This window comes from Toxotes jaculatrix, chromosome 4 (genome assembly GCF_017976425.1).
Source record: "Toxotes jaculatrix isolate fToxJac2 chromosome 4, fToxJac2.pri, whole genome shotgun sequence".
NCBI lineage: Eukaryota > Metazoa > Chordata > Actinopteri > Toxotidae > Toxotes > Toxotes jaculatrix.
Genome location: NC_054397.1, coordinates 4,106,335 through 4,124,721, shown reverse-complemented (window position 1 = coordinate 4,124,721; position 18,387 = coordinate 4,106,335). Strand labels below are relative to the sequence as shown.

Here is an 18,387-nt window from a genome sequence, read left to right as displayed (position 1 = left end):
GTTTTTTTTTTTTTTCAAATTTATACAGAGTTCAGTCATTAGCGATCCAGTTCATATAATCGAGCTGCACATGGATGTGGATCAGGGTGAGGTCAAAGGATCATGATGTGTCCAGTTCAGGTCAAAACAATCTACCTTAAGGTATTCAGAGTACAGTGAGGTGGTAAACACTTATCTCATATTTGTCCTAATAACATACCACACAGCTATAAAAAGGCACGCTGAAGCTGTTCTGGTGGCCCATGGTGTCATGGTTTGTCTTTGGACCCTCTTGTTCCCTTTTCTAGACCTGTCTCAGCCCTGTTTATTTTGATCTCTGTCCCTCGCCACCACTGGTGTGGCTTTGGACTTTTGGTCTCATAATAATCATAACAGTAATTTAGATGTATTTGCATTTGATAAGTGTGTTACATTTGCACAAATTGTTTACTCATGCAGTACAGTGGCTGAAGTCAAAGTTCCTGGTGTGGCTTTGCCAAAAAGAAAGAGGCCATTATTTGTAGGTTCTTTTATTGTGATCTCTTTATTTTTGCAGTACCACATGCCACACACCGCATCAGCTCTGAACTTAAAAGGTGCCTCCATGGTGCTTAAATGATATCTTTCCAAGGGGGACCTACATGAAGAAGTGTAAACTGAAAAAAAGAGTCCAAAAACCAAGCAGATGTTACACAGTGTCTTCCTGCTGCTCAGTTGGTTCTGTCTGTGCTGCAGCCACAGGGTTTATGACCTTGAGTGACATGTTGACGCACTGCAAGGTAGAGAGGACAATAGAGGATGATAGAAGAACACTCACACAAACATAGAAGCAGTTTCTGGTTCTCAAATTGAGTATTCACCCTCAGTCTGTACTCTATTAGGTTTAGCAAGAAGGGTTTTCTTCTTCACGTATTTTAGTGGTCAGATAATGCAAGTAACTATTGTTAGAAACAAATCCGTTAAACAGTGACTAGACAAAGTGAAAGTACAAAAATCAAAAATCCTTTTACCTCATCCACAAGCAGAGGAGAACTGAGATCAACAACACAACAGCCAGTCTTACTGCATTCATAATTCCCATTGTTGGCCCTGGAGCTGGAAAGAGACGGTTGTAAGATTTGTGTAACAAATTTAAAAACATTTAGACAGAATAAAAAAGAAGACAGAGCATTGTATTTTGAGCCTCGTATATCATTCATGTGCCTGACGTGTAATCCTCAGCACTGAAGTATCGACCATTTGCCTTTTCTTCGTTGTCCTGCTGCTAAACGTACAGTAAGTGTCTTTGGGAGGTACAGCCGCAGCAACAGTTGCCTCAGCCACACTCACCTTTGACAGAGAGAGTCTCTTCTAAAGAACTGATGTTATGGGTTCTGACGGTACAGGAGTAGTTTCCTGCATGCTGCCAGCTGACTGGGTCTAAAACCAGGTGTTTGCTTTGGTTCCCCGGAAGGGTCAGAGGTTGACTGTTCATGTACCAAATGTAATTTGCGTCGTCCGTGAGGGGACAGCTGGTACTGCAGGTCAGTGTGACTCTCTGGCCTTCTGTCACCACTGCAGAAGGAGTCATCCTCACTTTCAGACCTGAAAGATGGTTAGACTGGTCACTTATTGAAAAAGACACAGGTTAAAAGCTTTTATATGCATATTGGGTAAAGTGACTTGCAACCAACACAACTCTTGATAAAAGTGTTTTCAGAAAACACTTAAAATATTCATGAAATACTGTGTGCCTTATACATTTAGCACCTTACGGCTTCAGAAGCAATACTTGCCACAGTTACATTATTTTAACGACGTGGACTCTCCAAATTTTAGGTGTCTCATGCAGTCTTTAATATGTAGAGTCTGCTGCCTGATACCAGTGCATGGAGAATAAACAGTAAAGTTGTGTATAGAAAAAAGAAGCATTTAAATATTTTAATGAGAAAAGAGTTACCTGTGACAGTCAGTGTAGCTACAGTAAAATGTGACTGTTTCCATTCTCCATTCTCTGATAGCAGTCTGAATGTGTATTCTGCTGAGTCGCTTTTCTTCAGGTTTTTCAGTCTCAGGATGTGGTGGCTCTGATGTTTATGATACTCCACACGACCTGGATCCTCAGTTAGCTTTTCAGCATCATCGTTGCCCATTTTCCTTATTTTATACCAAAAGGTAGACTGGGGTTGCTGGTTGTCGGGATACGTGTATTCACTTGAAATGTTCACTGAGGAGCCTTGCAGGGCACAGATTCTTCTGTTGACAAAATTCACTGTCCAGCAGGTGTTATTCTTAATACCTGAAAGATTAATTCAAACATCATTTTTCTGTGGTTGAAGATCTTCAACCACAGCAAATTTTTCCAAAAAATGTGTCCAAATTTCAGAAGTACCAGCCTCAAACTACATTTTTCTTACAGTATAAATCCTGTTTTAAGGTTGTATTTCATCAGAACCTAACCAGAATCCAACTACTGATGACTACTACTTAACACCGGTGAAAATATCTTTACAATGCAATGATTCAATATCTTAAATTTTCCGATGTGTAATTATACGGAAGTGTACTTATCTCACAGATGTAGATAAATGCTTTATGTGGTGTTTGGGACTGACACATCGGAAATTCTGACAGTGAGAGATGTATTTCACAAACACATGAGTCATATCTGAGCAATCAGCAATTAGCTGTATGTGCATCTGTGAGGTTTCAAGAATGTAATTTTAGCAAATCGTAATGTGCCAAGAAAAGAGGAGAAAACAGTCTCTGCCAAGTTTGTGAGCGTAGGAAAAAAACTGACCGAATTCACAAGGAAAGAGGAAAAGTGTAAAAAGTCATGATAAATACTATGAAGCACCAACATTCATTAGAAAGTGCCAGTACTGTTTATGAAGTAACACGGCTCAGCCGGACAGAAATCAAACACGCTGATACTCCTGGTGGTCACTGGTTATAACGGACCATGAGCCGGTTCATACTCACAGACTTCAGCAGAGTGCACATCCTCAAGGCCCTTTATCGCACAGGCGAAGCTTTCAGCTGTGGCGCTGGAAACTGTAAGCTGTTGACTGTCGGAGTATCTGTAAACATATTTTTTCTTGTACCATCTGTAAGCAGTCTGAGGGTCAGTCAGAGGACAGCTGGTGTTACAGGTCAGTGTGACGTGGCTCCTCGCATGTGTCTTCTGAACATATACTTCTGTTGGAAGACGTTAAAAACTTTTCATCAGCCGCTATGACATGACTTGATAGGTTAATTGATAGATCCATTACATGAACTGTTCAGTGTAGCATAATGTGTAGAATGTGTAGAATGTTTTTTACAAAATAATTAGATTTTTACACATTTGTGAAATTGTTGTTGAGTACAACATGCTTACCAACAAAATGATGGTAATGTTGTCGCTCAAATGAAAACTGGAAACAATCCTGGACAAGAGCGGTGCTACTTTTTTTTTTTTTTGATGGACCTACATTAGAGCTCACACTGGTCTATGTGTCACCACACGTGCATTATCAAAGTTTGAAATAAATCAAATGTGGCCATGTCAGCAATACAACAAAGTCTGTTTTTTTCTCATCTGTATTATGAATCATCATGACTTTATAAGTGTGGGGGTCGGAGGGGTGTGTGTTTTTAATGTGCAAATGTTCGAGGAGTGTCGGGGAAGCTTAACCTCTGGGATATGTGATGGAGCACGGCTTATCCACTGATGTCTTCTGATAAGGACACATTCTCCCTGTAGCATAGGTCACACTAAAGCAGGTCAGAGTGACAGAATCTGGACAAAAACACAACATCCAGTATTTCAGATGGTGAACTTAGACACAGGATTTTAAAAGCTTTATGATTTAAGGCTCCATTAGAGCTGTTAAAGAGTCAACACCACCTGAAAATCTTGTATGACCAGGTTTTAAAAGCAAAAAGTATTTACTGCACCAATGGAAAATATTAACCACCACAATGAGAACGCCCTGTGACAGCAGTCCTGTTGTAGGTGTTTATTTTGTACAGCAGGGGGTGTAATTTTACCGCCTCAGAGTGTTAGTGGTGGCCTTACTAAGAATTCAGGGGTCACTGTCAACAAACAGGAGGTCAACAGACAGCGCTGTTGGGATGAAAATGGCTGGGGATGCCGAAAAGCGCCATTTGATAACTGCTACTGTTACTGCAGACAGGTTTCACAGGGCAGTGTGGTGACTGTTTTCATGCTTTGTCCATGAGCCATTTATCATGTTTGGAAATGGAAGGATAAGGAGAGGGGTTATTTGTTTGGTTGCAATCTGCAACCTCACCGCTAGATGCTACTAAATCGTACACACTGGTCGCTTAAGATTTATCCAAAAACTTCAAAGACCATGCTCAGCCAGTCATCATATGATAAAGAGCCAAATGTTGTCACTCACCCACTGACACTTCAGGGGCTCTGAGATCCTCGTAGCCTTTGATAGCGCAGGAGTATCTGACGGTTTCCTCACTGCTGACCAGCTCTTGGTACCAGGGAGACCAGTTCTCATAGAGAAACTCTCCGTTCTTGTACCAGATGTAGGCTTCAGGGTTTTCAGTTAGAGGACAGCTGGTGCTACACATGAGTGTGACTTTCTGTCCCTCTGTGGTGGGAATCACCTTTACCTGCGTGTCTGGGAATTATGGCGTACAAGGTTAGAGTTCATATACTGACTTTATTCTTGAAGAGAAAACACTGACATCCTGCCACTGTACCTGCAACATGGAGCTCAGTTCTCGTGCTCCAGCAGTGTCCCAGTTGGTGAGTAGTTTCACTGCAGCAGTAAACATTTTCATCACTCTCTCTCAGATCGTTGATGGTTAGAATGAAGTTACTTTCTCCAGACATGTGGTATGTTACACGATTTCCGTCTGCAGGGACCTCATTCTGAACATATTTGGAGTTGTTCAAGTGTAAGGTGTACCATTTCGTGCTTGGAGTATGATGTTCAGCTGAGCAGGATATATTCACTGATGAGCTCTTTAAGGCACAGATGCTATTTTCTAGTCCGTGAGCCCCTTTAACAGAAGATTTCATAAGATAACATTAGATTTATACTGTACATCTTCTGTCATGGTTTAAAAATGTAGAATTGTGTAAACTGAGGGCATTTTAAATGGATACACTAATAACAATAACGACAGCTGAATAGAAGGAGTCTTGTTTTCCATAATTCAATTCACAATTAGTTAATATTTTCACCACATGTATGGGAAATTAATCATCACTAATCATCACTATACGATAAACGATAAACAGTCGTTCATACCTGAGATGTATAGGATGAAACCCATGAACACACATCCGGCTTGTTCCAACAACATGGCTGTTGTAGGTCTTCAGTTCCTTATCAGAAAGTTAATTGTGTGACAGGATTTGTATCATCCTTATCACAACTGGTCTGTTTACAAAAGCTCATAAACAGGCAAAAAAACCCCCCAAAATGTGGACAGAAGTCAAAATTAAAAATACCACCAAAAGCAAAGAGCACAGACTGTCAGTGAGGGTGTTTGCATTCTGCAGCTCGGAGACCAAAAAAAAAACCCCACTTCCTTATTGTGTGAGTCTGTATTATATTTGGAAAAAAAAAAACCTCTCAGGTTTACGGTAGATGATTAGATACACAGTTATGTCAAGGAAAATGTTAGTTATGTCTGCTGCACTGGCTGACACACCTTGTCACACTTCTTTTTATCACATAAAAAATGTCAAAATGTCAAACACGGAGATGTGAATCGGAAGGAAAAGGAAGGTGCAGATACAATCTGTGTCAGAGTGAGTTTTTTAATGCTGATAAACCTTTAGATACAGATATTCATGAACACTGTAACCATGCACCACTTACAGTAACACCATAACCACTTGCCTTGCACTCGCCTTGTTTCTGATCTTAAAGCTGCATCATGAGCTGTTTTTTTTGTATTGCAAAACAGGTGCTTATTTAATTTATATCCAGCAGACATGGGGCACCACTGTGCTCACCAGCCAGGCATTAACTTTGTGTGAACACGAATATGTGATTCTGTTGACAATTTGGTCCGAAAGGAAGATGGATGACCATAGATTTGTGTGATCTTTGTATTGTGTCGCACGATATACAGCACACTGCAGGAAGTCCAGAAAGAGCTAAAAACATTCATTGCCAAAAGGGACCTAAATGAAGAGGACTGACAGTGTTAAATGTCATGCGTAGGTACAGTGCGTCTTCATGCTGCTCTGGTTGCCTCTGTGCATCAGTTGCAGGATTCATGATCAGGACTGATGTGTTCTCTGCTTACGAGCTGATCTGCAGAGTTGAGTGAACAGAGGCGTTTACAGAGGAAAACAAGAAAACACACTTTGCAGCTTTCAGATTCTGTACTCACCTTTTGTAATTTGGCTCAGCGTCGCAGGGCTGAGTTTTCTTCTTCCTGGATACATTTTGGTCAGAAAATACAAATAACTATTGCAACCCCTCAAGTCAGTAATAGGAAAAGTTGATTGCAGGAAGTAAACGTAAATTGATGCAAAATGAAGAATGTCAAGACTTTAACCTCATCCACAGGTGGAAGAGAAGTAGAGGAATCGGGACCAGTAATACAACAGTCAGTCTCACTGCGTTAATGATTGCCATTGAGTTCCAGAGAGCTGCAGAGAAATGGATATATGATTTGTGTTGCTGGTAGGACAAACATAATGAGAATACAAGAGATGGGGAACTGTATACAGTATGTCCTATTTCCTTTTAAAATGCCTGTTTCACATGTAACAGCGCCTCTAACGTGAAACTTTTCAGTTAGTATTATAAGCCATGCCCACCCTGAACAGTGAGAGTCCTCTCATACGAGCTGATTTGTATGTGGGTTTCGATAGAACAGGTGTAGTTTCCTGCATGCTGACTGCTGACTGGGTCCAGAACCAGGTGTTTGCTTTGGTTCTCTTGCAGGGTCAGAGGTTGACTGTTCATATACCAAATGTAGGTTGTGTCGTCAGGGAGGGGACAGCTGGTACTGCAGGTCAGTGTGACTCTCTGGCCCTCGGCCACCACCGCAGAAGGAGTAAACGTCACCTTCAGGCCTGAAAGATGGTTAGATTGCTTACAAGGTGTAAAAGAAAGATATTATCTGAAAGTTAAAAACTTTTCTTTGCCAATTGAGTAAACTGGCCGGCAGGCAGTACGTTTTAATGGATTGATTTTGGCTGAAATAAAGCCAATCAAAACTGGCTCTGTTCTTTTCTGTTGTGTTTTGTTCACCTCAGCCTGTCAGTGTTGCAGTGTGCTGCTCTCCTTAATGACAGCCAGGCTCTGCAGTGCAGCATTTCGCTTCATATGTGAATAAAAATTCACCCAAATTCCAAAAAAACTACTGTGCTAAATTGGTATATTTACAAGACAGGGACTTCTCTTTGTCAATTGGTAATCATGAATCTGAACAAACAAAAATCACACGTGAAGTTCCTCAAAGGTCCATTCATGGGCCTCTCCTATTCAATACCTACCTGCGCTTGTTTATAATATGGAATATAATAACATCTCTTACCATAATTATACAACTCTTATATACATTTCCCACACGAGTAGCTGTAAAACATGAGCCAGCTCTATAATGCCTGAACTGGCTTCTGGAATGTTCAGCAGTTTTGATCTGCCAGTATAAGAAATTAATTTCAGGTGATGTGCAACCTTGTGTGCAACCCCAGTGTGGACATTTATTTTAGCCATGGTTACATCATTTTGACGATGCATATTCTGTTGCATTTATTGCCACTGCTGCCAATACATGGTAAGAGAGGAATAAACTCTCTACTTAAAATATAAAAGCATTTATTCTTAGGAATTACCTGTGATTACCAAAGTCACTCCATGTAAATCCGACTGTTTTTGTCCTCCATCCTTTGGTAGGAGTTTGAATGTGTATTTTGCAGAGTCAGTTTTTCTCAGCTCTGTAATTCTCAGGATGTGGAGGTTCTTCATGTCGTCATGATGCTCCACACGACCTGCAGGCTTGATCACATTTTTAGCATCCTCCTTACCACTTTGCTGGAGTTTATACCAACATTTAAACGTGGGCTGCCGGTGGTCAGGATACGAGTATTTACTTGAGATGTTCACCGACGAGCCTTGCAGAGCACAGATCCTCCTGCTGACATAATTCACACTCCAGCAGTTCTTATCATCAGCACCTGAAACAGAGATGAAAAACTCAAAAGAAGCTGACTGAGATTAAGGCTTGAACATGATTATTAAAGTGGCAATAGACAACCCCCCCACCCAGCTTTCCTAAGTTGTATTACTGTTGGCACCACTGTACAAAGACTGGATTTCATCCTGTTTTCCTCAGAGCCTAGTAACTACCAACAAAAAGCATTAAGATAGGAACAAAGCATGTGAAGTGCACTGAAGCGGTCAAGTGGCATTGTCATAATTTTATTTGAGTATTGCATCATGCATACAAGTAACCACAGCAGTGCTATGATGTAGACAGAGTTACCAGGGGAAACAAAAGCACTATGCTCTGTCTCTTTTGGCTGCACAATGACAGACACACTTCCTCTGTACTGTAAATCGAGCCTTCATTTTGTACCCAGTGGCAGACAGAACTGCAAAGTGAAAGCGAAACATTTACTTTATAATTATTCATAATGATAAGTTAAGGCAAAAAAAAAACAAAACAAAAGAAAAGAATAAAAAGAAAAGAAAAAACTTCTATTGCCACAGCTGAACTGAACGTGCATTTAATAAAAGCAAAGGTTGTAACAGACCACAAGGTCGTACTCACAGACTTCAGCAGAGAGCAGATCCTCATGGCCGTTTATAGCACAGGATAATCTTTTAGTAGAGAGGGAAACTGCAAACTGTTGAATTTCAGAGTACATGTTTAAGATTCCATCTTGGTACCATGTATAGGCAGTTTGAGGGTCAGGCAGAGGACAGCTGGTGGTGCAATTCAGTATGACATAACCTGTTGCAGGTGTCTTTTGAACATGTATTTCTGTTGAGAGATAATTGGAACAAAATGCAGAATGTTTAAAAGAGTGAGGAAAAATCTTTCAAATATTTTTTCCATTTTTGAGGAAAGCAAATTAGTGGTGTGGTGTGATTTTTGTTAGGAAGTGGTATTATAACATATGTGCATTTGGCCAGTTGCTGCATGAAGAAGGCATTCTTGATTGTTTATTTTGCACAGCTACATTGTTGGAAGGTGATGTGGGAGGATGTTCCTGGGGATGTGTATGCGGAGTGTGCAGGAAACTTAACCTCTGGGATATGTGTTGGAGCAGGGCCTATCCTCTGATTTCTGCTGATAAGAACACATTTTCCCTTTAGCATAGGTCACACTAAAGCAGGTTGATGTGATGGAATCTGGGCAAACGAATGAGAATGAGATTTAGTATTTTTATCCAACTATGGTCACAGTTTTTCAAAGTTTCTAAATTTAACCAAACATTTTTACGTCACTCACCCACTGACACTTCAGGGGCTCTGAGATCCTCGTAGCCTTTGATAGCGCAGGAGTATCTGACGGCCTCCTCACTGCTGACCAGCTCTTGGTACCAGGGAGACCAGTCCTCATAGAGAAGCTCTCCGTTCTTGTACCAGATGTAGGCTTCAGGGTTTTCAGTCAGAGGACAGCTGGTGCTACACATGAGTGTGACTTTCTGTCCCTCTGTGGTGGGAATCACCTTTACCTGCAGGTCTGGGATTATGGTGTATAAGGTTAGTGTTTATATACTGATGTTACTCATAAGATAATGAATAACTGACAGCCAGTGTACCTGCAACTTGGAGCTTAGTTCCTTTGGACCAGCAGTGTTCTGGTGTGTCTGTATTCTCTTTGCAGCAGTAAACATTTTCATCACTCTCTCTCAGATCATTGATCGTTAGGGTAAAGTTACTGTACACATACATCTTGTATGTCACACAATTTTCAAGTGAAAGCTCATTCTGAACAACTTCATAGTCTTCCCAGTGTACAGTGTACCATTTCATGCTTGTAGTGGGATGTTCAGCTGAGCAGTGCAGATCCACGGATGAGCCTCGTAAAGCACAGACGCTGTTTGCTTGTCCCCAGAGTCCTTTAACAGAAGCGTTCATTAGAGAACATTTAGACAAACACGTGGCTTTCTGTATGAATCAATCAATCACCAAATAACAATGATACAAATGAAGGATTTCTTTCAAGGTGAGCTGATGAGTCTGTTAACATAGTAATTTACACACTTGAAAAAATTAAAAAATGATGATTTTCCATGTTTGTTTTTCTTTTTCTTTTTTTTTCTTTTTACAGCAGATAGTTACTTACGTATCACACATGTTGTATATTCTGCTTACAATTTATCATCAATAGCAGTATGTAATGGACATAAAATAAGCAAACATTCATACCTGGGATGTACAAGATGAAACACACGAACGCATATTCAAGTTTAGTCGAGAACATGTTGTAGTCGCTTGGCTTCTAATTAGAACACTGACTATATAATGTTATTATTCCAAAATATTACTTTGGTCAAAAGTCGAATCAGCAGAAGTCGATATAGAATGAAGGCTGTAGAGGACAGAATGGACTGAGGTGAACAAATAGAGTTCACGTCTAAAAGTCATTTCCTTCCTCTTGATGTGTTTTTTTTTTCTTGCATTTCCACATAGTATATTGCACTGAAACGTGAACTCTTAAACAGCAATGTCTATTCATCAGAAAGGTGTTAAAATATTCAGGTATGACAGACAGGAGAAGTTAAGCTGTCAGTGATGTAAGTGTTTGTGGTTTTGTGCTTTTAGTTTTTGAAAAGAGCAAACCCTGTGAAGAGGAAGCTGCAGCACCTCCCTCCATCTTTCAGTGGTTTTGTGTGGTTAGCTTTATATTTGTTCACGTATCACAGAAATGTCTAGACATTGACACATTTTTATGATATATTTCCTAAAAGATTTCAGCTTTGATGGTAAAAGCATAAGCAACAGTTTTTCCAATCAGTTACATGTTTTTTAGTCACAAACATTAAACTTTCCTGGTCCCTGGAGGATGAATCCTAATGACTTTAGTGATCCTCTGATATGTCCCATGGCACCACCATGAGGTTGACATTTTTGGATTTGTGTGAAATGTCTCTACAGCCATTGGACAGAGATTGCCATGATATTTGGTATAGGATATTCAAGATCTTTCGACAACAAATCTTAATGACTTTGGCGACCTGCTGCCTTTTCATTTAACTTTCCCCTGTTATATATTTTCACCTGTCTGTTTGTTGGTTTGTTTGTTTCGGTTATTGAGCCTGCCCTCACTTTTACCAACTGGGTGTACAAAATAATAGAAACACTTTTCTGTATAAAGTTGCAGGTTCCTGCCATGCAGAAAGGCTAACTAAAAAGTATAGTGTAACACAAGACATCACAGTGTACATGATCAATAGAAACACACTGTAAAGATTAGCACCTTTAATACAACGTTACACAACAAACCTTACAATCAAATATTTATTGGCCACTTGGGGGAAGAAGTGCACGACAAGCTTTCAAAGCCATTTGTTGAGTTTACAAGTGCCTTTGCAATGGTCAGCTCTTACCAACTTGGACGAGTCCATCTACAGGGTGAGAAAACAGAGAAGATGTCAGAGGGAAACACACAAACACAAACACAAACACACTGCCACAGCAGTTTCTAGTATTGGGTCTTTTACCTCATCCACACGTGGAAGACAAGTAGAGGAACTGGGATCAGAAATGCAACAGTCAGTCGTAATATATTAATTGCTGCTATTGACATCCCAAGAACTGGAGAGAGATGGATGTGAGATTTGTGTTACTGGTTCAACTCGAAGTGCAATAAAGTGTGCGTCTTTAATTCCAGAAACTGTCCATGTGGATAACTAAAATCCTTGCCCACCTTGAACAGTCAGAGTCTCTACAGGGGATGTGATATTTTTGACAGCACAGGAGTAGTTTCCTGCATGCTGCCAGCTGACTGGGTCTAAAACCAGGTGTTTGTTTTGGTTCCCTGGCAGGGTCAGAGGTCGACTGTTCGAGTACCAAATGTAGGTTGTATCGCCGGTCAGAGGACAGTTGGTACTGCAGGTCAGTGTGACTCTCTGGCCCTCTGTCACCACAGCAGAAGGAGTCATCCTCACTTTCAGGCCTGAAAGATGGTATGTATGAAAGAGAAATCAGCTTTGTCTTTGAAACTATTGAGTAAACTGGCTTGCAGAACTGGAAAGGTTGACAGCTCCTACGTAAGTGGTCAGATTCTGATGACGACAGTGCTGACATGTTTTTAGGAATAGATGATTTTCCTGATGGGTACACAGAAGCACAAGAAGCATTAACACCAGCACAGACAGAGAAGTCCTGCAATTCTTGAACTGGGTCCAAAAATGCTCAGCAGCAAAACATCAAATTTTGTTCTTAAGATTATCAAACAAACCTTATCCAGTGTTGCAACAACAACAATAATAATAACAATAACAATACTAATACTAATACTAATACTAATACTACTACTACTAATAATAATAATAACCAAATTAAGTTTGAACAAATTTGTCCTCTTGTAGAGATACAGTGTAGTTGCTGTAACACAGTGTAACATAGTCTGAAAGGTATTCAGGATTTAATCCAAGTAATTACCTGAGACAACCAAAGTCACCCCAGGAAAAATAGACCACTTCCGTTTGTTGTTATACGTCTGGATTCTGAGTGTATATTCTGCTGAGTCATTCCTCGTTAGGTTTGTGATTTGCAGGATTTGGTGTCCATTCATGTCACGGTACTTGACACGACCAGCGCTGCTCAGCTCTTCAGCATCCTCCTTATTGCTGTTCTTCACTTTATACCAAAATGGCTTCAGATTTACAGGATACAAGTTTTCGCTTGAAATGTTGACTGAAGAGCCTTGCAGGGCACAGATTCTTCTGCTGACATAATTCACATTCCAGCAGGCGTGACCCAGAGAACCTGAAATATAGATGATAGATAGATCACTTAATTTCTCACTTTAAATCAGTGCTTAAACCTGTAGTAAATGCCGTAAAAATGTCACCATCTTTTTTGCTGGTATTTTGGGAGATAAGAGCTTATAAAAAAGACACTGGTGGTAAGTAACTAATTGCACTTCCTCTAGTAATGTACTTCAGTAAAAATCTCAAGTATTTGTAGTTTTTTGAGCATTTTTATTTTAATCTACTTAATCTACTTTCTTCTTACATTTCATTAGTAGGCCTAAATGTACATTTTACTGCGCTACATTTGAAAGCCATAGTTTCTGGTGACTTTACAGATTTCACCTTCAAAACACATGATGACCTTTTAAAATACGATGCAGAGTGATAGAATAAACTACCCAAAATTATACAGAGGATTTAAAATTAGATCCATGTCAGTTAATAGAAAGGATGGTATTCTTTGATATAATAATAAAATGATATTTTTACTTTTGATACTTAATCATTTAGCAAGAATTGTAAGTTTAATGTGACTAAAACTATGAATGCAAGACCTTTTCTTGTAGCGTAGTATTTTGTGTAGTATTTTAAATTAGTACTTTAAAATAAAATGAACACGCTAAAAACAATTTTAGTAATAATATAACTGTGTACTTATATTTGGTGAGAAAACAGTTAAAAATGTTGGTAAACCAAGTTTTGAAGTCATTAATAAAGGGCTAATGGCTCCAACTTTCTAATAAACCATCAAATCAACTGTTCCAAGTGTTCTTAAAACCCATCAGCAAAAGTTAGTTATGCATTTGTAGATTCTAAGAAATCATGAACAAAGTAACCATTAAGAAACAACCATTAGTTAAAGATTTTAAACCCTGTACAAAGTTTATCCAGTTCATTGTGATGTTCATTGCCTTTCAAACACACAGTCCAATGACACAAATGTCCCGTTCAATAAGTTACACCAGACCATAATCTCATACTCACAGACTTCAGCCGTGCGCAGATCCTCGTGGCCTTTTACAGCACAGAAGAAGCTGTCCTCAGAGCTCTTAAAGGGAACTGTAAAGTTTTGACTCTCTGAGTATCTGTAAAGATGGCCGTTCCAGTACCACCTATAGGCGGTTTGAGAGTCAGTTAGAGGACAGCCGGGGGTGCAGGTCAGTCTGACATATTCCACATCTATATGTGTCCTTTGAACATATATTTCTGTTAGGAGATGATAAATATACTTAAGTTTCTCAGTCAAAGTCAAATACACGATTTATAAAATTGTTGTAACTGACTCTAAGAGATGTGTGAAACTGCTGTCTCTCTCAGCATCGTAAAACTTTTATTTTTTTGACAAAGAAACTCTGACAAGGTGAACATAAGATTGATGTTTTTTTACCCATATCTGTAGTAAAAATGTGAATTTAATGGATTTAAGGAGCAACTCCACACTAATTATTTTTGTTTTGCTCTGTACACATAATTACACATGATCACATGTGTTCTTGTTGGCATACAATACTCGTGAGTTACAAATACAGCTAAACTGCAACAGGGTCTGACCTGACAGTAGCTTCTTGTGACCGATTTGCTCTTAACTACAAGCTGTATACTGCTGTCCATGCCACATTGGACAGTGGTCAGTCAGGGTCCACACTTATACCTTAAAATCTGTGTGGGAGTGGGAGGTATGTGCATTTGTGTGTTGTGTGTTTGGGGGGAAACCTCTGGGATATGTGATGGAGCAGGGCTCATCCACTGATGTCTCGTTATAAGAACACATTCCCCCGTTAGCGTAGGTCACAGTAAAGCAGGTCAGTGTGACGGAATCTGCACGAAAAGAAACTGGATTCAGAATTACCATCAAATCTAGCCACAGTATTTCATTTGCTTCACAAATTAAGGTTGCAGTGAGTTTCTCAAAAACTAACACTGCACTCCTTGAAAATCTTTCTTTTTCTGACCTCCAGTAGTTTAACGCTTCGCTTTGCTGTAGACGTGTACGACAGGGCACTGTGACACCACCGTTTGGTGAGCACACTTCTGTCCATGCTCCATGACCAGTATGGACAGGAGGAATAATTAAAGAGACCAATAAACTGTGCTATGTGCATAAGCCATGTTAGTGTTGTATTAAAATAGACTTGGAAAAAAAACCCCAAAACCTTATGTATCCTAAGAAATATCTGAAAGCTACAACTTAAAGACCATATTAGTCAGATGCCTCATTATATAATTAGGAGCTAACTGTTGTCACTCACCCACTGACATTTCAGGGGCACTGAGATTCTTGACGCCTTTGATAGCACAGGAGTATCTGATGTCTTCCTCACTGCTGACCAGCTCTTGGTACCAGGGAGACCAGTCCTGATAGAGAAGCTCTCCGTTCTTGTACCAGATGTAGGCTTCAGGGTTTTCAGTCAGAGGACAGCTGGTGCTACACATCAGTGTGACTTTCTGTCCCTCTGTGGTGGGAATCGCCTTTACCTGCAGGTCTGAGACGATGGTTGATAAATTAAGAATTCATATACTGATGAAATTCAAATGTAACTAATCATTGGCAGCAGCTGTACCTGTAACTTGGAGCTCAATTCTGTGGAACCAGCAGTGCCCTGGGACCTCAGTCATGGGGCCGCAGCAGTAAACATTTTCATCACTCTCTCTCAGGTCGTTGAATGTTAGAGTGAAATTACTCCCTTCAGACGTGTTGTAACTTACACGATTTCCATCTCCAGAGAAGTTACTCAGAATGTAGCCGCGGTCCTTCCCGTGCAGAGTGTACCATTTCTTGCTTGAGGTGAGATGTTCAGCTGAGCAGGGCAGTTCCAAGGAAGAGCCTTTTAAAGCACACATCCTATTTGCTCTTCCATGAACCCCTTTAAGGGAAGCTTTCATTAGCAAACGGACAGACTGGACACAGTCACAGTCACAACTGATCCGTCAAACTACATGTGACGGATCATATAGTGAAAGGGGTATTGCAGTCATTCAGTGTTGCACTTCCATGTCACTAGCACATTAACATGAGACAGGACCCCCCCCACCCAAAAAAAAAGATGAAAACCGAAAAAGCAGAGGCCAGGATGTCCTGACTTTTATCAGCCATGCTAATACTGTATCACTTCTATCAAACTTCCTACCAGACAACCCATGGTTCTCTGTTAAAAACTTTAGTCTTAAGTATAAGTCAAGATATTTGTAGGCAGCAGTATAAATCTAGGGACGGCAGTGTTTGTCAATGCTTCTGCGTTTCTGAGCTTTTTTGGTGCCACACAAAAGACCAACAGCATATCAGGCAGGTGTGGTCATAATGTTTTGGCTCATCAATATGTGTTAAGTATCACGTTGACAATTTAATATGGACAGTCGTTCATACCTGAGATGTGCAGGACGAAGCCCATAAACAAACACCCAGCCTGTGCCAGCAACATGGCTGTTTCAGTCTCTAAACCTGTAATCAGAAGAAATGATTGAATTGCAGTATTTGTATTGATGCTGTCAGAATGACTTCATTCAAGTAAGTAAAAAGAGAAATGAAACTATAACTCACCAGTAAAAACAGCAGCGTTTAACACAGGCAGAAGCGGACAGGCTGAAAATTTGGTTTGTATAAAAGAGGTGGACCAACAGCACACAGCTCTGACATCAGAACTTCATATCCTTCCTCTACAAGTGATTAACTAGTTATCTCAGTGTTTCATCTCACATTTTTATTTTGAAACCCTTGATTCTCTCTGCTTGCAGGAATTATTACTTTAATGTCTTTCCGTTTTTCCTTTGATCATGTTTTATGAAAATTCTGAAGAAAGTGCTAACTGTGAGATTACATCTCAACAGCTGGATAAACTGTAACGGCATTGTCTCAATGATACATTTGAAGGCTGAATTAACAGCGCAGATCAACAATCTTTGGGTGAATACTCAATTTTTCATTTATGGTCACACATTTCCAGTAGAAAAAAAATCTATCCAAGAAGCAAAACAACAAACTCACACATGTGTTATGCAAGACTGAATGTGACAACATCTGCATGTGACTCTACTAAGATGGAGCCGGGTCAGGTTTTTTTTTGCCTTGCTTACCTTGATTTTAAAGGGATGTGAGGTGCAAGGGTGGGAGATGTGTTTGTTTGCAAGGCTGTTGTGATTCTCCAGCCTCTGATCAGAGAAATGATTGTAGAACATTATCTGTGTCAGCTTTTTCACAACTGCTTTGTTCAACCCACCCAGTGACTAAACAGAGACCATAATAGAAAATGTCGCTCACCAGACAAAAGCAGAGTCAAAGCTTTTTTCAAAGTAATGGCTGAAGAAGACTGAGTGGACACTGTTGGTCTCTGTGCAGGTGGTGGACAAACAACATGCAGCCCTGACCACAAATTTCACACAAACACAAACTTATTTGATGTCACATTTTACATGGAAAGCTTTGATTCTATCTGCTATCTGTTATTAATTTTTATTGCCTCGTGATCTTTTATTTCAGTTCTGACATTTTCACATATTGCACCGACTCGTCATCTATCGAGATAACTGAAATAAGTGTGAGCTTCTGTGGTTTGTGCTGAAAATGTCAAGAGGAAGCTGTGAAACCATATGTTTGACCTCATAAACCGTGGTCTGTTTGTCCTACATTGGCTACAATGGTTACCGATGCATCACAGTGTTATCTCGGTGAAATATGTAAAGGAGACATCGGCCTGGTAGAACAACAATATTTGGATCAGATGAAAGAAGCAAAGCAATTAAAATCACCTTTGATCTGAATTTGAATAATCAATGAAAAATCAAAACTGGAGAATTTAAATCAATGAATCAACCAATTACAGGAAGTAGTGACATTCAAAAATTTAAAAAAGAGGAACTTTTGAATACACTGTCAGAAAATACAATCTTGCTTAATCTCCTTGTATGGACATACTCCATTTCACTTCCTTGCAACTGTTTGCTCCTGATCAGCAAAAAGCATTATTAATCAATTATATCTGGTTTGTACAGAGATCAGATATCAACAGCCCTCCAGCTCACTTAGAAGCTGCACAAACCACACTTATCACCAGGCAACAGTGGACCAAAACATCTGAACATGACCTCCCTTTTTTTTTCTGGTCATTATATGATGGGAAATAATGTTTATTTGCTGTCTTGACAAAACTGAGATGAGAAGATTGATGCCATTTTAATGTTTTCCATTAAGAAGCTTTAGTTTAGTTGCCGGTTAGCCTAGTCCATCACTTTTACTGTTTTAGGTTCCCTTTCTCACCAAAGTCTCTTTGAGAACATCACTGTCTCTGTGAGGCTCACCATCTTATTTAAGAATATCAGCATGCTAACTGGTGTTTAACATTTTAGGCCTTCCTCTGATGGTACCATACCTAATATATTTGGCCCTGCTGCGGTGTAACAGCGTTCATTGTCTCCCTCTTGTGGATTAAAGAGGGATCTTACAAATTTGAAGTTCATTCAGGAGTGATGAGTCACACTGTAGAAAATATTTAGTCAGTGAGTTGTTTGCA

The 18,387-nt window shown here is 39.8% G+C and overlaps 3 protein-coding genes across 4 annotated transcripts; all 3 read right to left on the bottom strand.

Annotated features, from left to right (window-relative positions):
• Window positions 1-512: 512 nt before the first annotated feature.
• On the bottom strand, window positions 513-5,450 carry LOC121180731. 2 transcript variants are annotated; one of them, XM_041036355.1, is made up of 9 exons: window positions 5,235-5,450; window positions 4,681-4,983; window positions 4,365-4,598; window positions 3,635-3,739; window positions 2,941-3,156; window positions 1,919-2,257; window positions 1,309-1,563; window positions 990-1,074; window positions 513-751 (listed from the first exon to the last, which is right to left on the bottom strand). In XM_041036355.1, exons 1-9 carry the CDS (start codon window positions 5,287-5,289, stop codon window positions 724-726), a joined length of 1,620 nt encoding a protein of 539 aa, XP_040892289.1. In that variant the 5' UTR covers window positions 5,290-5,450; the 3' UTR covers window positions 513-723. The 2 variants fall into 2 exon arrangements, with proteins under 2 accessions (XP_040892289.1, XP_040892290.1); XM_041036356.1 differs by lacking the exon at window positions 4,681-4,983.
• A 351-nt stretch (window positions 5,451-5,801) lies between these two features.
• LOC121180730 lies at window positions 5,802-10,503 on the bottom strand. Its single transcript, XM_041036354.1, has 10 exons — window positions 10,332-10,503; window positions 9,722-10,021; window positions 9,409-9,642; window positions 9,204-9,308; window positions 8,725-8,937; window positions 7,787-8,128; window positions 6,764-7,021; window positions 6,499-6,592; window positions 6,331-6,375; window positions 5,802-6,251 (listed from the first exon to the last, which is right to left on the bottom strand). Exons 1-10 carry the CDS (start codon window positions 10,384-10,386, stop codon window positions 6,218-6,220), a joined length of 1,680 nt encoding a protein of 559 aa, XP_040892288.1. The 5' UTR covers window positions 10,387-10,503; the 3' UTR covers window positions 5,802-6,217.
• Window positions 10,504-11,390: 887 nt separating this feature from the next.
• On the bottom strand, window positions 11,391-16,524 carry LOC121180808. Its single transcript, XM_041036459.1, has 10 exons — window positions 16,422-16,524; window positions 16,248-16,322; window positions 15,445-15,747; window positions 15,133-15,366; window positions 14,597-14,701; window positions 13,868-14,089; window positions 12,570-12,896; window positions 11,833-12,081; window positions 11,627-11,720; window positions 11,391-11,530 (listed from the first exon to the last, which is right to left on the bottom strand). The coding sequence occupies exons 2-10, from the start codon at window positions 16,300-16,302 to the stop codon at window positions 11,509-11,511; spliced, it is 1,611 nt and encodes a 536-aa protein (XP_040892393.1). The 5' UTR covers window positions 16,303-16,322; window positions 16,422-16,524; the 3' UTR covers window positions 11,391-11,508.
• Window positions 16,525-18,387: the final 1,863 nt, after the last annotated feature.

Bases quoted from the DNA above. Each gene is read 5' to 3' on its own strand.
- LOC121180731 (XM_041036355.1), bottom strand. From the start codon at position 5,289: ATGTTGTTGGAACAAGCCGGATGTGTGTTCATGGGTTTCATCCTATAC. The intron at 1,075-1,308 runs GTGAGTGTGGCT...GTCTCTTTCCAG, and splicing joins AGAGACTCTCTCTGTCAAAG to CTCCAGGGCCAACAATGGGA. The intron at 752-989 runs GTAAAAGGATTT...TCTACCTTGCAG, and splicing joins CTCCTCTGCTTGTGGATGAG to TGCGTCAACATGTCACTCAA.
- LOC121180730 (XM_041036354.1), bottom strand. From the start codon at position 10,386: ATGTTCTCGACTAAACTTGAATATGCGTTCGTGTGTTTCATCTTGTAC. The intron at 10,022-10,331 runs GTATGAATGTTT...CTTCTGTTAAAG, and splicing joins TTTCATCTTGTACATCCCAG to GACTCTGGGGACAAGCAAAC. The intron at 9,643-9,721 runs GTACACTGGCTG...CCATAATCCCAG, and splicing joins AACTAAGCTCCAAGTTGCAG to ACCTGCAGGTAAAGGTGATT.
- LOC121180808 (XM_041036459.1), bottom strand. From the start codon at position 16,302: ATGTTGCTGGCACAGGCTGGGTGTTTGTTTATGGGCTTCGTCCTGCAC. The intron at 15,748-16,247 runs GTATGAACGACT...CTTCCCTTAAAG, and splicing joins CTTCGTCCTGCACATCTCAG to GGGTTCATGGAAGAGCAAAT. The intron at 14,702-15,132 runs GTGAGTGACAAC...CTTTTCGTGCAG, and splicing joins TGCCCCTGAAATGTCAGTGG to ATTCCGTCACACTGACCTGC.